The sequence below is a fragment of the Tremella mesenterica genome (genome assembly GCF_000271645.1).
Source record: "Tremella mesenterica DSM 1558 unplaced genomic scaffold TREMEscaffold_5, whole genome shotgun sequence".
Lineage (NCBI taxonomy): Eukaryota > Fungi > Basidiomycota > Tremellomycetes > Tremellales > Tremellaceae > Tremella > Tremella mesenterica.
Genome location: NW_006711229.1, coordinates 949,719 through 966,346, shown reverse-complemented (window position 1 = coordinate 966,346; position 16,628 = coordinate 949,719). Strand labels below are relative to the sequence as shown.

The 16,628-nt window shown below is 46.2% G+C and overlaps 6 protein-coding genes across 6 annotated transcripts; 2 read left to right on the top strand and 4 right to left on the bottom strand.

Moving 5' to 3' along the window:
- Positions 1 to 358: 358 nt before the first annotated feature.
- On the top strand, positions 359 to 1,267 carry TREMEDRAFT_30552 (uncharacterized protein; the record flags this gene model as incomplete). Its single annotated transcript, XM_007004370.1, has 6 exons — positions 359 to 487; positions 574 to 655; positions 741 to 810; positions 853 to 983; positions 1,105 to 1,178; positions 1,220 to 1,267. Coding segments are annotated over 6 exons (534 nt in total), but the record flags the coding sequence as incomplete, so codon positions are not given.
- Positions 1,268 to 5,150: 3,883 nt separating this feature from the next.
- Positions 5,151 to 5,535, bottom strand: TREMEDRAFT_24129 (uncharacterized protein; the record flags this gene model as incomplete). The annotated part of the gene is made up of 2 exons (XM_007004349.1): positions 5,151 to 5,280; positions 5,438 to 5,535. Coding segments are annotated over 2 exons (228 nt in total), but the record flags the coding sequence as incomplete, so codon positions are not given.
- Positions 5,536 to 5,985: 450 nt separating this feature from the next.
- TREMEDRAFT_30795 (uncharacterized protein) lies at positions 5,986 to 7,712 on the top strand (the record flags this gene model as incomplete). Its single annotated transcript, XM_007004404.1, has 4 exons — positions 5,986 to 6,333; positions 6,388 to 6,492; positions 6,667 to 6,954; positions 7,167 to 7,712. The coding sequence occupies 4 exons, from the start codon at positions 5,986 to 5,988 to the stop codon at positions 7,710 to 7,712; spliced, it is 1,287 nt and encodes a 428-aa protein (XP_007004466.1).
- A 211-nt stretch (positions 7,713 to 7,923) lies between these two features.
- TREMEDRAFT_62374 (uncharacterized protein) lies at positions 7,924 to 9,076 on the bottom strand (the record flags this gene model as incomplete). Its single annotated transcript, XM_007004627.1, has 5 exons — positions 7,924 to 8,126; positions 8,419 to 8,719; positions 8,788 to 8,804; positions 8,869 to 8,935; positions 8,978 to 9,076. 5 exons carry the CDS (start codon positions 9,074 to 9,076, stop codon positions 7,924 to 7,926), a joined length of 687 nt encoding a protein of 228 aa, XP_007004689.1.
- A 371-nt stretch (positions 9,077 to 9,447) lies between these two features.
- TREMEDRAFT_62373 (uncharacterized protein) lies at positions 9,448 to 10,464 on the bottom strand (the record flags this gene model as incomplete). The annotated part of the gene is made up of 4 exons (XM_007004626.1): positions 9,448 to 9,527; positions 10,118 to 10,261; positions 10,308 to 10,374; positions 10,420 to 10,464. The coding sequence occupies 4 exons, from the start codon at positions 10,462 to 10,464 to the stop codon at positions 9,448 to 9,450; spliced, it is 336 nt and encodes a 111-aa protein (XP_007004688.1).
- A 1,350-nt stretch (positions 10,465 to 11,814) lies between these two features.
- On the bottom strand, positions 11,815 to 16,386 carry TREMEDRAFT_62372 (uncharacterized protein; the record flags this gene model as incomplete). The annotated part of the gene is made up of 17 exons (XM_007004625.1): positions 11,815 to 11,828; positions 11,922 to 12,080; positions 12,223 to 12,289; positions 12,344 to 12,413; positions 12,505 to 12,525; positions 12,582 to 12,763; positions 12,830 to 12,847; positions 13,003 to 13,166; positions 13,279 to 13,374; positions 13,444 to 13,661; positions 14,006 to 14,068; positions 14,417 to 14,684; positions 14,752 to 14,880; positions 14,975 to 15,228; positions 15,705 to 15,942; positions 16,043 to 16,165; positions 16,266 to 16,386. 17 exons carry the CDS (start codon positions 16,384 to 16,386, stop codon positions 11,815 to 11,817), a joined length of 2,205 nt encoding a protein of 734 aa, XP_007004687.1.
- Between the last annotated feature and the right edge of the window lie 242 nt (positions 16,387 to 16,628).

The following is a 16,628-nucleotide window of genomic DNA, read 5'->3' as shown; positions in this document are numbered from 1 at the left end:
CAGAGCAACCCTGGGATCCTGGGAGCAGTGGGGAAAGGTTCGATTGGTATAACGACAGTAACGACCTCGTCATGTCTTCACGAAACTCCTGGGCGTTGACAATCTTCTTGATACTATCACTTTGGTTTCATCCTCAACTAGCTCAAGCTCTGCGATTCGACTTGGCGGCTGAAAAGCATCCAAGACCGAGTGAGCAAGACTCTCCTACTTCCAGCCTTCTCCATACGTACATCCATTATCTCTTCTTTGCTTCATTCCACGTCTCTCAACAAGGACTTGAGCATCATTGGCGGAATGTAAGCTGACGGATAGGATGGTATGTGCCCTTCGAGTGACTTGCCAGCGTTGATGGTGTAGTGTATGGAATTTTGCCGGTGCTCACTCTCTTGTCATAGTCACTGCCAATGTACCTTCATCACCTGGACAAAGGGTGGATATCGAAATACTCGACGGATCGGAACAGGGAAATGTGTACTTGAGCAAGAGGGTTGGTCGTCTCATCTTCATTCACTTCCCATGAGTTTTCAGACAAGCGATCAACTTCATACACTGTCGACCAGGACTGACTGTTAGGATATCAAGGGCGAAACACGACTGGCAGTGACAACACATGAATCAGCTGATGTTGGCGTTTGTCTGACAAATCATCTGGAGAGTGAGTAAGGTATCTTCTTGTTTTGACATCATTCACGCTTGGCTCTGAGATGATATAGGAAAAGAATACTCTGCTGATATCATAGGTGGAGAAGGAAAGCTGTCCCGAACGGTCGATTTAGATGTTGATATTGGCGCTGATGCGCTGGATTACAAGTAAGCAGGATAAGATCGAATGGAATGTAACTGACAACCAAGTGCGATTGCCAATCAGGAAAGTCTGTCAATTCTAGAAGTGGAAATGAGGAAATTGGAGGCCGTTGTCAGGGAGGTAGTTGATGAATTGGGGTATTTGCATCGACGAGAAACCAAAATGAGAGATACGAATGGTGAGTGTTGCTTCGTATCAAAACCTTCTCTCAACTTGGACCGTGACTTTCTTGCTTCGTCATCGAAACGGTGTTGCGGAATGATATGGGAGGCATAACTACCAGTCTACTCACGTCGCAGAGAGCACAAACGATCGGGTGAAAACATTCTCAATCCTCATCATGATAGGTATCATTGCTATGGGAGCCTGGCAGGTGAGTTCTCCAAGTCGACTCGCGCCTCAAGCTGACGATAGATCATCCATCTGAGATCATTTTTCAAACGAAAGTACCTCATCGATTGAGGTTTGCATATTGCATTGGTCTGAATGCATATTGTCAATCTGCACCGTCACGTAGGTAGTGAAGGTGACAGCATGACGGTGGCCAGTGGGGCAAGGTGACTCAACCCGAGGGCCCGTGCGCTGATATCCACAACCCCCCAATGGTTTTCCTATCGTCTTTCCTTCTCTTCCCTCCTCTTCTCACTTCTCACTCCTCATCCATATCCAGCTGCTTCGTATACGAAACACGCCCGACAATACCTCACTCGCATCTCCTGACGAGACTCACAACATGGATATTGACACTAACCCCCAAGCTCCCCCCTCTCCTCCTAATGAACCTGATTCCGCATTTGCCACCCATCCTCCTGACCAGCAGGGACAATACAACCATTCTTCACCTCCTGATTTCGGTATCGACATGACCCAGCGTCCCCCGCAAGAGTCAGCTGATCAGCAAGATAATAACTCTTCACCTCCCGTGTTTGACATTGACGCTACTCAAGCTCCCCTCCCAACTCAGCACACTCCTCCTTCTCCACAACAAGGACAACGCCACTCTACATCCCCTCCGTCTCGTCCGGATGATACTCGTACATCTTCGACCACTTCTGGTCCCAAAGTGCAGACTTCGGCCGAGTTACTGGCATTCATCGATTATCCATCAGATACAGATGAAGAAGACGGGGGTGGGGTAGTGAGGACTACTGTGGGTGGTGCGAAAAGGCTCGTGAGGCGAGTAGGTGGGTCCAGTGGTAGATTGGAGAACGCAGGTGATCCGTATGGGCTTGAAACACCTATGCCCAAGCAGGATCGAGGAAGTGAAAAACACCCGTCTACTGAAAATGATCCAGCAATGGGGCACGGATCGAACAACGACTCGCCGCAGATCCGGACCACAAAAGCGGCACAGCCTTTCAAACCTCCCACGGTCCAGAAACCCGTCCAGACGCCAAAATGGAAGACGATGGACGACCGCCCTTCCGAGGAAGGACGTCATGTCAATACTACTCATTCCACTGGCCCGATAACCGGTATCTTACCATCACACAAACATCCCCGAGAGGTGGAGAAGACGACCGACGCTCAGTGTCCTCCTTTCAAAAAGGTAGAAAACCACCTGACTCTCCCTAAAAGGGTCAAGCTGGCCGAGAGGACTCAAGCTCAGTTGCAAGCTGCTCAACATTGGGCTTCAAACCCTCTTCCCTCTGCGCCAACTCCAATCATCTCTGTCGATCGGCAAGTGGCTCAACCGTCAAATATCCAACAGGGCGGAAAAGAACGACCTCGACAAATTGTCATACCCCAACCGCTGTACCGTAGCAATGAACGTCAAAAGATAACGAAAGAGCCTCCCACTAGTAAGCTAGCGCAATCGTCTAGAGACATGCCGTATCCTCGGTCTCGCACGTCTACTCAAGCTCAATCTCGTGAGGATCAACGCTCGTTCCATCCCACACCAGTGATTCAGCAGAAGCGATCCGAGTTTGTCCAGCATTACAACTACGATCAAATCGACCAGACAATAGAGCGACAACAACGTATCCCTCAGTCTAGTATGTATCGCCGGGACCAGCAACAAAACTTCACTGAAGAAGCTCAAGATAGAGAGATGAAGCATGTCAGCCAAGAGAGATCGAGGAGGGTAACCCTGCGTACTTCTTCCGAAGAACAAGCTCAGGAGATGGGTACGGAGGATGTGCACGGAGAAGATCACACTGTTGTGGACACCGAGCCGGAAGGAGAACCATTCGACCCTATGGGTCCAGTGAGTGTCATCATCAATTCTGATAGAAGGAGGACAATCGGATGGATGTAAGGAAAGCTGACAGTCAGATCATGTACTTCGATACTAATGTCGAATTGGTGCAAAAGTGGGAAACGCTACAGAGAGGGATGGTGCCGGCTTTACAAGAGTTTGCTCGGGATGCTTTGTCTTTAAAGTCAGTATTATATTTAATCTCTCTTATCCCACTGCTTCATTTTGTGATATTCTATCCCCCTGATCACTCGGCTGTCTCTGATCCGCCTGCTTCGATACAATCAGTCATGTGGATGAACATCTTTCAAGAAGATGAAATCTAGAGGTGGTGAAAATGAAGGAAGAGACTGATCAACAGCTTCGAAGCAATCTTTACCGTTCTCCACGTTTTCCACAAGATGAACGAAGCGAGTAGGAGTGAATTAGAAGCTGGTGTCACCTCCATCGAAGTAGAAGTCCGCAAACATGGTGAGTTCGTTTCTGCTGATTTCCCCTCAAGATCAGAGTCGCTGACAGTTAGAGGAAGCGAAGAAGACCATTACTGACTTTTCGAATGAGTTGCGTCGTGTGGCCGGTGTGTTGAGGGGTTTCGGGGATGGTTTACCTCGGTGAACTAAAGTATTCATGTCTATTTGTACTCGTACAGTAAGTCGTTGTTTAATCATGACGACTTCCGAGCTTATGCGTAGATACCAATACAAGTAGATCAATATTCAAGTCATAACGAGGATCATCTCTGTTCATAATACCCCAATCAACATCCCATCTCGTGTAAATAATGGCTACGATCGATATGATAGGTAGGAACGTGTGCGAAATACTCAAATCATGTCACTCAGAATCGAGATGAAATCACGTATGCATGTAAATACCAACATGACTATAAAACGCTCACTGACATTTCCCATCCCGGCTGCATCAGAAATCCTTTCGTAGCATCTACCGCCGTTTGGGCGTGAGAGGAGGAATCAAAGATGGCGACGAATGTTTTGGCCCCAGGATTCGATTTCGGATGTGATGTAGGGATTTGGGAAGAAGATGCAGATTTGGAGGATTGGAATCCGGGATATCTAAAGTAAGTACATTACACAACGGAGTGAAAGTTATGTCTGTTGCATTATACAATATATATTGGGATTGTTTTGGAATTGACGGTCGACCTGTTGAGTCGACAGGGAGGAGACGAAGTGACCAAGGGGATGATTGAGTTCCGAATTGCCAAAAAAAAAGGCTGATGAGGTATTCAGAGTGGGGGAAAGAGACGAGACACTACACATGAATGAAGACAAATGTTGGGTGAATAGGAAAAAAGGGAAAAGGTATGAGGGGAGGGATTGATAGGAGAAAAAACTCACTGTGAGAAAAGTGCAGATATAATCTCTGATGTACATTCAGGAGGAAGGTTTGAGCAAATTAACTGTGTTCCAGAACTTTCTTCATCTACATGTTAGTCATAAATCATCAACCACTTCTCAACCGTTCCCTCACATCTCAATCCTCAACCTCCTGACATCCCCCCTCTCCCCCAAGTAGCCCCCTAGCCCCCTTACCACCTAAGCTTCATATGTGTGGTCCCACACAGATCCAATGAATAAAGACAAGACAACGCGATAGAATGAAGGGAAGAGAGAACGACAACGAATACTCACCATCTTCCATCTCCATCTCAACTTCCATATCATCCTCGTCTTCACCCATTTTCAACTTCTTACTCGCCGGTCCATCACCATCCCCGTTCTTTTCTTCTAAATCCCTTTTTCCTCCTTTGATAGCATCTTCTTCCGCTACCAAACGTTCTTTCTCTAGTTGTTCATATTCGCCTTGAGCGTTAGAAACTACTAATCTAGCTGCTGCCAAAGCGGCTGCTTCTTTAGAAGCGGAAGGATCTGTTCGGGATAATGTGGCATGAGAAGGTTTTTTGGCGTATGATATTCGCTGTCAATGAGCATGGCACGATTATTTGTATGTAACTCTTTTCCCCCTTCCCCCCCTCTCCTCTCTCCTCAACGCCTGGGGGTCGGGTACCGTCTTATACCTACTTCAGGGATGAGGGTGTGAAAAGATGAATAGAAAGTCGTAGATAAGACGGCGAAGCAGTCCTATAAAGAAGAGAGAAAATACAGAGGTGAAATGAAGAAGACTTACTAATTCTTTGCTGTAAAAAGGTTCCCCATGCAATCCACGTAGAGCAGCAGTAGCAGCAGCTTGTTCTTCAAACACCACAAATGCTTGTCCTCTACCCCCACCGTGTTTCTTCGCAACGACGTCTATCCTTTCGGGGTCAGTCGGTTTGCAGATACCAAAAGAAGATCACCATCAGTAAGATGTGTTGTCCGAGAATATACAAGAAGTTCGGCTCAGTGTGAGAAAGGGTGTGGTATGAGATTATTTACAGAGGAGAGGGGAGAGGGGAGAATGAAATGACTGACACTTTACCAAAAGGAGTGAACAAGGCATATAGTTGTGATCGAAGTTCTATTTTCTTTGTCTTTGTTTCTAAGTTGGTTATGAATAGTGTCGGTGAGGGAAGTGGGACGGCCATTATGTCCTGTTTTGATAATACTCCTTGATCCTTGAAAAGTCGAGTTGTTGCCATGGTGCAAGATGGTGAAGGAGGTTGAAACTTGGGTTGAGACATTAGTTGGGGAACATTTAAAGAATCGATCCTTCCCCCACTCCAGGGAAAGTCCAAAATCGTTACATTCCCAGACTTTACCCAGTGTACTACTACTTACGATTAAAGTTTTCCCTCACTCATGTCTAGTAAGACCTAAGCAACCTCCCGTACATATCTAAACGTTTGCAAAAAGAAGAACGAGTGACTAGAGACCGGTATTGACAACGAATTTTCCACCCGTGCGTTTTCATCTTCCCCATCAACCTCAGCCTCGTGTCATTAACAGATCAGATTTTCCAAAAATCATCTTCCCATCTACTGTATCCTTTTCATCTTTCTACTCTCCCAATGAACCTCAATATGAGCACGACTTCCTCTTCTATCCTCTCATTATCTTCCTTTCCCACCTCACTTTTCTCCTCACATTCCATCACCTTCGTTCATAAACTTCCTCCCCCACTCCAACCATTTTTCTCATTATCATACCCCATCCCGCCCTTACCGCCCCAAAATCTGTCGAATGATGATCCAACTATACCCTATACGACATTATACTCGAAAGGTTATAAAGACGCCTGTATCGTTATAACCTGTGCAGTGGGATTCACACTGCTTAGGGCGGTATTGATACGTTATGTCTTTAGTGCTTTCCCTCGGTGGTGGCTTGATCCGGGGCGTCATTCAATCAAAAAGGAAATGAACAGTGAAGTGGAGCAGAGAAATCATGGGAACGGACATGGTAATGGGTTGCATTCAAACGAGAGGGAAGAAAGATTGACAAGAAGGAGAAGAGAACATATCGTTTCGAGGTTTTCAGAACAGGCTTGGTCTTTTTGTTATTGTGCCATTGTTTGGTCGACTGGAATGGTGAGTTAATCATACCTGTACTCTTCTATATCTTTGTTTCATCCTCTTTGACACCTTCCACGCTGTCGTCGAGCAAATGCAAACATAACTTTCACTCACAGTCCCGATGAATACCCGGCTGGAGGATGTGCAGAATGGTTTTGCCAGAGACGTGGGGACAACGGCTCACTTCAGACCATCCTTCGCCGTATTCCCAATCGCCTCTCCCCCGAACAGCTCTGGGGTACTTACCCTGTCCGCTACCTGCCCGGTCTGACCAAGATGTATTATCTCGGTCAACTGGGTTGGTGGTTCCACCAAATTTACGTCCTCAACACGGAGCAGAGACGAACGGATCATTGGCAAATGTTCTCACATCATATTCTTACCATCTGTCTGATAGTGGGAAGTTATGCGGCGCATTTTACCAGGGTAGGAACCCTCATACATGTTCTGATGGACTTTTGTGATATCATCTTCCCTGTGAGTGACTTGCCGACTGTCTCTTCTAGTCTTTCCCCACACATATTTCCCCTCCGTTATACCCACTTCCGAGGCGGCGGTGATGAGGTGGATCTGTCTTGTATCTAACTGACTCCGTTTCTCCGGGGGTCGTCCTGCGATACGCAGGATAGACGAACACGGGTTCTGGGATGTGAGGAGTTTGCGAGATTGGCCATCGATGCTTACCTCAGCTTGCGAAAATCTTCCGCTATCTCTCCCTGACCCTTTTATGCGACCTCACCTTTGTCGTCTTCCTCGTTTCATGGCTCGTCTCACGAGAGATTGGTCTGTTATTAGTCATCAAAACCTCATTCTTTGACGCTCCCAATTACATCGCATACAAATGGTCTCCTGAACAAGGTCATTACTTCAAACCGTCCACCTATCGCGCGTTCATCACCATGGAATGTATACTTCTCATCCTACAAACAGTCTGGTTCTACGCTGCTTGTCTCGTGGCCGTACGTGTGGCCAGAGGTCTTGGAGCAGAAGATTCTAGGAGTGATGATGGTATTGAAGATACACCTGAAAGGGAGTTGGAGACGATTTCTTCATGTCATACGTCTATGCCTGTGGCTGAGGAACATGATAAAAAGAATGATGGATTACACAATGACGGGGATTTACAAGATAATGACAATACAACGACGATGAACAACAAAGTTGGAAGTCGAGAGAATGGAGATAGTACGGCGGTGAATGGAGTAGGAGGAAGGATACGAAAACGTCTAGTCTGACTGGATATCAGGGACATCGGGAACATCGGGTGAAAAAGCATAGATCATATCATGATACAATGACATAGAAACGAATGTAGCTAAGTACTGATCTTCGCAAGGTACAAGGTACATCAAATTGACAATGATAAACTATAACTGATGTTTCGAACTATACAACATTCCGAATATTGATTTGAAACACTCTGCACTACTCCCTGATCGACAGAACTTATCCACAAAGAGTAAACCTCCTGCGTGGTTGACCCGGTGGACGTCTATATTCTCTCTCCATACGATCTAAGAGATCAAGATAAAACTCTCTTTCTCTATCTCGAGCGATGGACCAATCTTCGATGGAGATGATCAAGGGTATTAGTTCTCCTACCCCATTAGGAGGTCTGACCATGACTCGATAATCGACGATAGCGACGACTTCATTCTCAGCTCTTCGGTTCTTCATCCTTTTTTTCTCACCCTTCACACCCCGTAACACAACTGTCTCACTCTTCCTACTTCTCATTCCTCGTCCTTCGGTCGAACCTCCCATTGTCCTGAGTAACCTAACAGACTCGGGTTGTCATTCTCATCTCTCATCTCTCTATCGTGAATCAAGACATCGTCCATCTTTCACATCAGGACAAAAACGAGTTGTCTCCTCGACCAACATGACTTACAACGTACAAAACTTTAGGTTGAGCAAAAGGAAAAGTGATCGTTTACTCACATGTAGCTTCAGGTCGGAGCGCCCTCAAAACACCTTCTAGATCGCACCATTGTTTAAACGACCAACTACCTCCACGACCGATCGTCAATAAGTGATCTCGTCGATATTGAGTATCGACGGCAGCTGTGTAGAGTGCTGCGGGCGGGGAGCCAACTGTGAGTTTATCAGTTCTGGCACTCTCTCCTCGGTCTGTCTTTCCCACGTCCACTCCTATCTTTGTCATGGATCTGTCTATCCTCTCTTGCCCTTTCTCTGTGACTTGTTCTATCGTCTTACTTCTCCTGAAGCTTTTCTCCTTGCTCTTTGCTCGAAGTCTCATCACTGTGACATGCGATGGAATACACCTTTACTCCCTCGTTTCCCACCCACCCCACCATCAAAAGTTGCTACCAGCTAGCAACTAGCAGCTACAAACGAATTCCAGCGAGAAAGTCTCATGATTGAACTCACGATGATAGTTCAAATCCTTTTCCAACTTATTGATTCTCTTCAAATTCCGAACCAAGAAAACCTGTACCTACTCATATCACCTCTATTCTTCATCTCTCCACAAACTCACACGTCGGGAATGAATATAACCTCCTTCATCGAGTCTTTCCGGAAGACCGACAACTATAGGATCTATACTCAACCTTCTTGCGGCTATGTCAACAGGCATGATAGAGATGATAGAAGATAAGGATAGGATATTTGATGTACTGGTATGACTAAATATGGAAATTTACGGATGAGGGCATGCGGAAACAATGCGGTTGACGACTCGTCATCAAGCAGGGAAGGACATACATATGTATATATTCCCACACATGAGGGAAAGCATCAACGAAACGTGGCTGGAATCCAAAGGAATGAGGAAAGAAGCTTCCAACACGCTTTGACGGCGTTGGAGATACATACGTTACTTACCGGTCGTTTTCAGACAGAATGCGTGTTTGAACGTTGATCAAATCAGGAACATGCATGAACATAGAGGAATTGAAGTGAAGTATACACAGTCAGTTGTTACCTGTAAGATGAGTTCTTCTGCTCCTACTGGGATGCTGCTGATTGATGCTTGTAGAAATCTATCACTTGTTCATGCACCGAAGTAACCTCAGAACTTCCAGTCCCTTCACAGTCAGCTGAAGAAGAGAAGGATTCATGGGTGTTAGCGATTCGTAGAAGGCAACCTCTTGAATTGCATCATGATGAGCAAAACTTAGAAGACTACAAAAGTACTTGAGAGACAGGGATGCAGATTTGACTTTTCCCATTGTTCTTTCTGCGTCCCGTAGATTGGAAGATGATGAATCATGAAAGACATATGTTGCTTCTGGTGCGTAGTTACTGCATAAACACATGGGTCATCAATCGGGAGACTACCTCGTTTACCCATTTTGGGGTGCGCACGGAAACGAGCCACGAGTTTGATCTTCCGGTGAACGTTGAAGGAGTATGTACATAGGCGAGAGAGTTTGCGTCATTTCCGCATGGCTCCGGAATTATGACTACAAAATATAGATTCAATACAGTATGTGTTTACAACATCATTGGATTCATCTTCAATTTCGGGGTTTTGATGGTTGAGAGAGCGTGAGAATAGAAGTGAACTCTGGTGTTCCATCTATGACTGGCAATAAGTTTACTTTTAAACTCAATCTCCTCCATAAGTTCAGTAGGAGATGGACATATGATAAGGCAAGATGTTGGAGATACTCACAACGTGTACCAGGATACATTGCTTCAAGAAGTGAAACAGTGATAGAAGCCCATTGTTCCTCCGTCCAGATGGCACCACGTAAAACGAGGATCATGTGTTGGTGACCTGGACTGACATGAGTCATAACCGGAGGACATGGACCATCTATCGGTCAGTTCCCATTGTACAATACCCAGGTAAAAGGACGTACATCTTGTTTGTAGGATTTGATGCAGAACCTGAACGTTTTTGGCTTCAGGACAGAAGAATACTTTATGCTAGATATTTAGTGATGTTCTCCACAGGGAATTAGAAGGACTTACGATGGCGGGATTGAATGCTGGAACGGTTGATTGAGGTTGAGCCATGTTCGATTGAAAGGGGAGTTGTTGAAGTGGGAATGTCAACTTGGAGGGAAGACGTCAAATTGAGAGGTTGAAAATGGAGATTGAAGCTCAATAATATGAGGCGAGAACAATCTCAAAGGATGAACCTCGTGGGTAGTTTGATGGTCAAGCGTAAGAAGCTGGTTGCTTGCCTGGACCTAATGATGATCAAAGGGATTCCTTGTCGGCGGGCGCGAGGTAGTGAAATGGTTGATCCGCAGGAAGTTTGTCTTCTTCTGGTCTGAGGACACGAAATCTTAGCAATGCATAAGGATCCTCGTCTTAGATTTACCTACGGAGTTCATCTTGAGGTGGTTGATGGTATGGAGATTCTCATCTATTGAGCTCAACGACTCGTGCTGGTGGTACATAGACTGATTGTCAGAACATTGTCCTGCCCGACAGATTCACAAGGTGGAAGCGAGGAATTGACGATGAAAACGAGGTTCTGTATGGAGGTAGGGATGACTCACATGTCACACCTGGTAATATCTCCTTCAACATTTCAACTGTAAGTGTTGACCATTGGTCTTCCGTCCACTCTCGACCCCGACCGATCGTGATCACTACGCCCATATCATTCGTCGTGGTTTCCATGAGACTTATACATATCATCGTGGCAGGAGTTCCAACTCACAATCAGCATAAACTCCTTCCATATGATCGCCTCCTTCTATGCCATTACTCCCCAAATTTCAACTGCCCATATCAAGGGCGTTTTAAAGTGTCCACCAGGAGGAAGAATAATATAATGCCAGAAGGAAGAGAAGACGAAAGTCTTTTGTACCCACATTTATCACTTATCCCAAGCCATAAAGCACCATGATCCACTGGTTCGCTTGCGGTAAAGCATTTTACCTCCAAGTCAGTGAGAGAAATAGAGTATGGTGAATGGACGCTCAAGAAGAAGGTGTTGACTCACATAGTGTGATGATGAGGGTTGCGTTGAAGTCATTGTCTTATCTTTGGTCTTTTAGACTGAGAAGTAAGATTGAAACTGTAGTCAATATCAAAAGATTCCAATCTTCATCTACCGAGCGAGACGGAAGAAGAGATGGGTTATGGGGTTATTGAAGCTTCTCCCCCCGACGATTGCGTGTGTCAGTACATGATGATCGAAAGGGCTCGTCCAGGTCTACGTTGGTTGGTCGACAGCCTCGAACGGATAGAACAGAGAAAAGAAGCTTGAGTTGATGGTCACATTGGAAAAAACAAGGACGGAACATACATTTGCATCCTGCCACAATCATACATTTCGTGTCTTATTGCTGATTTGGCGTCATACTTCGTTAATTCTTACACGTGTATCCGTGGCAACACAATATTACGTCTTCAAAGCTCCGTAACTGTAAATCAGCTCCAACTACCAGACAGATAGTATGATGCATCCTTGCAGGAAGGGAATTGGGGATCCGAAGATCAAGAGTACCAGTACTCACACGTCACCTCGGGAAATAGTTCATGAAGGAGTTGGGCCGTCAACTCGGACCATTGTTCGTTGGTCCAGCTGACGTTGCGTTCAACAGTCAGGATGACGTAGGATGCAATGCCATTGGTCTGGTAGAAGTTACTTTTGGTTTCTTTTGGAGGCGACCCAACTACCTATCAGCTGTATGTCACTTCTTTCACTGAAGCTCCGCCATCCTCAGGAACATACACATGTCGTGCATTCCCAAACGGACTTGGTTGATCTGCGCAGACCTAGAGACCGAAGATGTAGAGTTAAAACAGAGCACTCACACTTCTCCGCCAGACAGTCCCACAGTACCATGTGTTCAATGGGTTTTGTCATGATGTAGCACTTGAGCTGCATCTCAGCTGCACATCCAAGCTTCCGGTCGATCTGACGAAACAGACTCACATTGTGTTGGATCGTTTCTACCGACATCACTGGAACGGAAGTGATTCCTACTGAAAAGATGTACAATATACTCATCATCAAGAGGGTCATTGGATTTACCTCAAGCCAGAGAGTTGAGTGAAAGAACCTGATGTTGCCTCCCGCATCATTTCTCGACTCACACCCCGGAACCGCACACGTTGCTATATTCGATAGTAACCCCGCATTATATCCAACTCTCCACCTTGCTTAGCAGGACATCAATTCAATATGGATGGAAAGTTTCGGCATCGACCCGATAATTGTTTCGACCCGATAATTGTTTCGACCCGATAATTGTTCGGACCCGAGCGGATCTAGTTTGTCGGCAACGAGGACGGTGACGTGCATTTTTGTGAGGTACTCGACATGTTGCATTCGTGTCCTCCAAAGATTGTACAGCTATGTACATCTCTGGTAGTAGTCTATGGTCAATGGCAAACACTTCAAAGAATGATATGAACACACCTCTACCACACTGCACACCTATGAGAATGTACAATACGGCATCTACTTTACAGTATTAGGCCATCTTATTTCTTTCCTTGCGTTCTGGCCCGTGTCCGATCAGTCCGCTTTTTCCAACATCCGACCAACGAGGACAATCCTCTCTGCTTTGTTGCTACACTGATTTCTTGTACTTTGTATGCGGGAGGAGGTTTGACACTGGCCATCTTTTCGGCATTGGAAGTGATGATCGCTTGTTTCTCTTCCGAAGAGCTGGTATGTGCAGTACCCGCCAGTTTGAGTGTTACATTGGTAAATGCCTTGTCCGTCCAATAGTAAACGAACCACATGATAATTTCTGTTCATGAGATTTACACTGCGATACAGATCGTCTATCGTCGATCAAGAATCACTCATAGGGGAGTAAGTGACATCAAGGATGATGAATTGTCCTCTTGGGGAAAACTCACCTTCAGACTTTGGATAAGCAGAAGCAAGAAAGTCGGCAAATTCTACCCAATTTATGGGTATTTCGTCATTGTAGAACAAGTCACATGTTCTTGGTCCTGGCAGATCAGCTAATGAGTTGTTGGACTGAGTGACGGTCCGGACCACTAAGGATTGACTCTACGTACCATTCTCGTGCTCCTGGGTGCTCATAGCCCATCGACCAGTCAAGGTGGTGTCTTTCCAACAGGCAACGTTGATTCGGGCCTTGGCGACCATGATGAACAAGGGGGTGGCGGATGACGGTACCACAGGTCGTGTGAGTCGAAAGAAATGAGAGGTGAGATCCCTAGGATGATGGCTGTTCGAGGGAGATAGTGTATATAGAGTACTGAAGACATGCTTCCTGCTGGTAAGCGCGCTTCACATTCAGCCTTGACAACATGAGGAAACAGGCAACATCACACTCACTACTCAAGGCCACGTCACTCGCACAACTAGATTTAGAACCGAAGAAGTGCGGTGCGAAACGCGGACAACGGTCATCCGTAGTGAAGCAGGAAAGGGGAGACGGATCTTCGAAAGATTCCTACTCCACGTATGTCACCATCGGCCTACACATTTTCACACGTGCAGGTATCATGATTGGAGAGACAGCATGGCCGGGTAATCAGGTCCTGGGGATCCAGCGCATGATATACCTCTCGAGAGAGAGCAGATAGAGGACAAGTTGCGAGATATGAGACTCACCGATAACTTCCGCCGACATACTTGAGAGGTAGATCATATGCCTGCGAAGGGAAGAACGGCTTGCTATATTGGAGCCGTGAGACAATATTGAACCGATCATAAGACTTAGTATTAAACTGTGATTGCGCAGAGTTAACAGCCAAGACAGAGTATCTATCAGTAGGCACACGAGTCAGAGCACAAGTTAGTTATTACCTTGGTAGCCTGCCCTACATCCAGATGAGGATAACAATACAGGTATTTGGAGACGTACAGGCACCCTGAGCACGGTCAACGTATACTGTACATTCTCAATGATAGCTGGTATTTCTTTGAAGAATGTATCTTCCTCTGTCGTACACAACTTGATTGATCACGTACTCGTCGGTTGCAAGGCCTTGTCTCCCGAGAATCTAGAGCCCGTATCTTGACAGGAATGGCAATTTTGGAAAGTGGTCAAGGGGTCGGAGTTGGACGTATGCTGCAGCGGGTTGAGATAATCGAGGTCTAGTAATGTTGCCAGGTCCAAGGCGGTCGAAGAGTCGGACGTGGGCGGCATGAAGAGCTCCGGTTATGAGCCTGAGGTTAACCTGCATCATGTCGGCGAGGCGGGCGGCATGGAGGTTTCTATATCCGGGTAGCTGAAGTAATGATTGATCCGAATATCCATCGACTATTACACGCAGAGTGACTTTCAACACTGTTGATCAGCCCGCGCCGTGTCATATGTCAGTGAGGAGGAGCAGGAAGGCAAAGAAATGTCATACCTTGACAACTGCCAAGCAGTTGATCAGAATGGAACATATCGAATATTCGAACAGCATCTGCTTCTTGAGGCTTTTCCAATTCCCATCCAATGGTGATGTGACAGATATTCGGTTGGTTTTGTTCTCTGGCTAGATTATCAGCACCCTGCATGTACATATATACTAATGAGCAGTACATGTAGGCATTTGCCCATGGGTGGAAGGAGACTGCCATCTGACTTACCTTGCTCCCAATGTATGTCATGACTCTTGCCGTTATGGACTATGGTAAAGACGACCCTCCCGCTTCCATCCCAAGGCGGTTCAGACATGCAGCTGACACCCGAGCCCATGGCGGAGTCTCGAATGTGAGTAGTGGTGGTGGAAGGCAAAGGACGACGTCTATGGGACGGAAAGGCTCCTTTTGACAAGCTCCCTACACGAGGCTGTCGTAAGATTCCAGCAAATTCGAAAGCGGGAAAGATTGGCGTCTTGACGCTGGCGTGTCGCATGTTCCCTAATCTCTCATCATGACTCGTCAGCGTGTTAGCGGACGAAATGTACTAGGGGTATGCTGATCTGTGTCTTATGGAGTGGGATACAGATGGCTATGTGGACGTACGTACCTACCGTCGGAAAAAAGGTCATATTTTCATGCCCACGTTTCAGCCCGAACAGGGAGTGACCACGTCCATCTTCAATAGAGTCCTTCTTTCAATATACCCGGAGACATCGGTTCCCATTGTGACCGATTGAGCCTGTGTAATCAAATCATACAGTATGTCAGATCTGAGGGCTGAAACGGATTGACTGTCATTCGACGAAGCTATCAATCACGGAAAAGTCTGCGTGAATTGTAGCACAAATCAGTGCACTAGTGAATCATGCATTCTTGTAGGAAAACCTACTTGTACAATGTATCATTCCTTACTTATCTTACGGTCTGTTTCACTCAAGGGCGAGAGTGAACATACGGTGGCAAGCCTTGGAATTCGACGCCGGATCCGGATTGGACCGCTTGAGGTGTGTCCATGGTTCCGGGGGGTAGACGAACGGAAAGTCCGACCTCGGTGGCATGGACGGCCTGGAGCAAACGTCTGATATTATCCTCGACGATGTTACGATCGGGTGTGATATGGTGGTAACCGTTCAATTTGAGCGCTGATTGGTCCGAATGTTTATCTACCATCACGATGACAGTGACTCTCAAAACTGATAATCAGCGCATTTCCTAACACTTGTGTGAGAGTGTTGTGAAGCCTTTTTTTCTTCTTGGTGAAAGGAATGGAGAGGATCAAAGAATCTGACGTACGTTTACATTTATCCAATATGAGGTTGTGAAGTGCATTATGTACTCGTACAGCTTCTTCTTGGGGTTGATAAGAATCCCAGCCAGTAGTGACGTGAAGGATTTCAGCTTGGTTATGCTCTTTGTCTAGGTTGTCAGCAATCTCCCAACATCATATTCACAATCGCCTGTCAAGGCCCGTGTCAAGTCGGAAGAGAGGGATGAGAAATAAGGTAATCTGGCTCACCTCTTTCATAAGCGTGAATGACACCCATTGATTTGTCCCTCAGCAGGGTAAGAACCGCCCTCTCACTCCCGTCCCATGACGGCTCGGGAACGTTGTTTTTACTCTTATTGAATAAGCCCATACTTGAACGATGACTGGATGAATGCGGTTGGGAAGGTGGTGATCGATGGATTAAGCAACTACCTGGTAGTCGTCGTGGAGCAGATCCGATGACGATTTTAGGAGTAGCTTCAGACCCCTAAACCCCTAGATTCCCCTAAAACCCCTAGAACCCTCATTGGCAAGATCCCAATTGGGGCAGAACTAGACCGATATCGTCATCGCCCCAAATCAGTTTCTTCACACACAAATCCCTCCTTTATA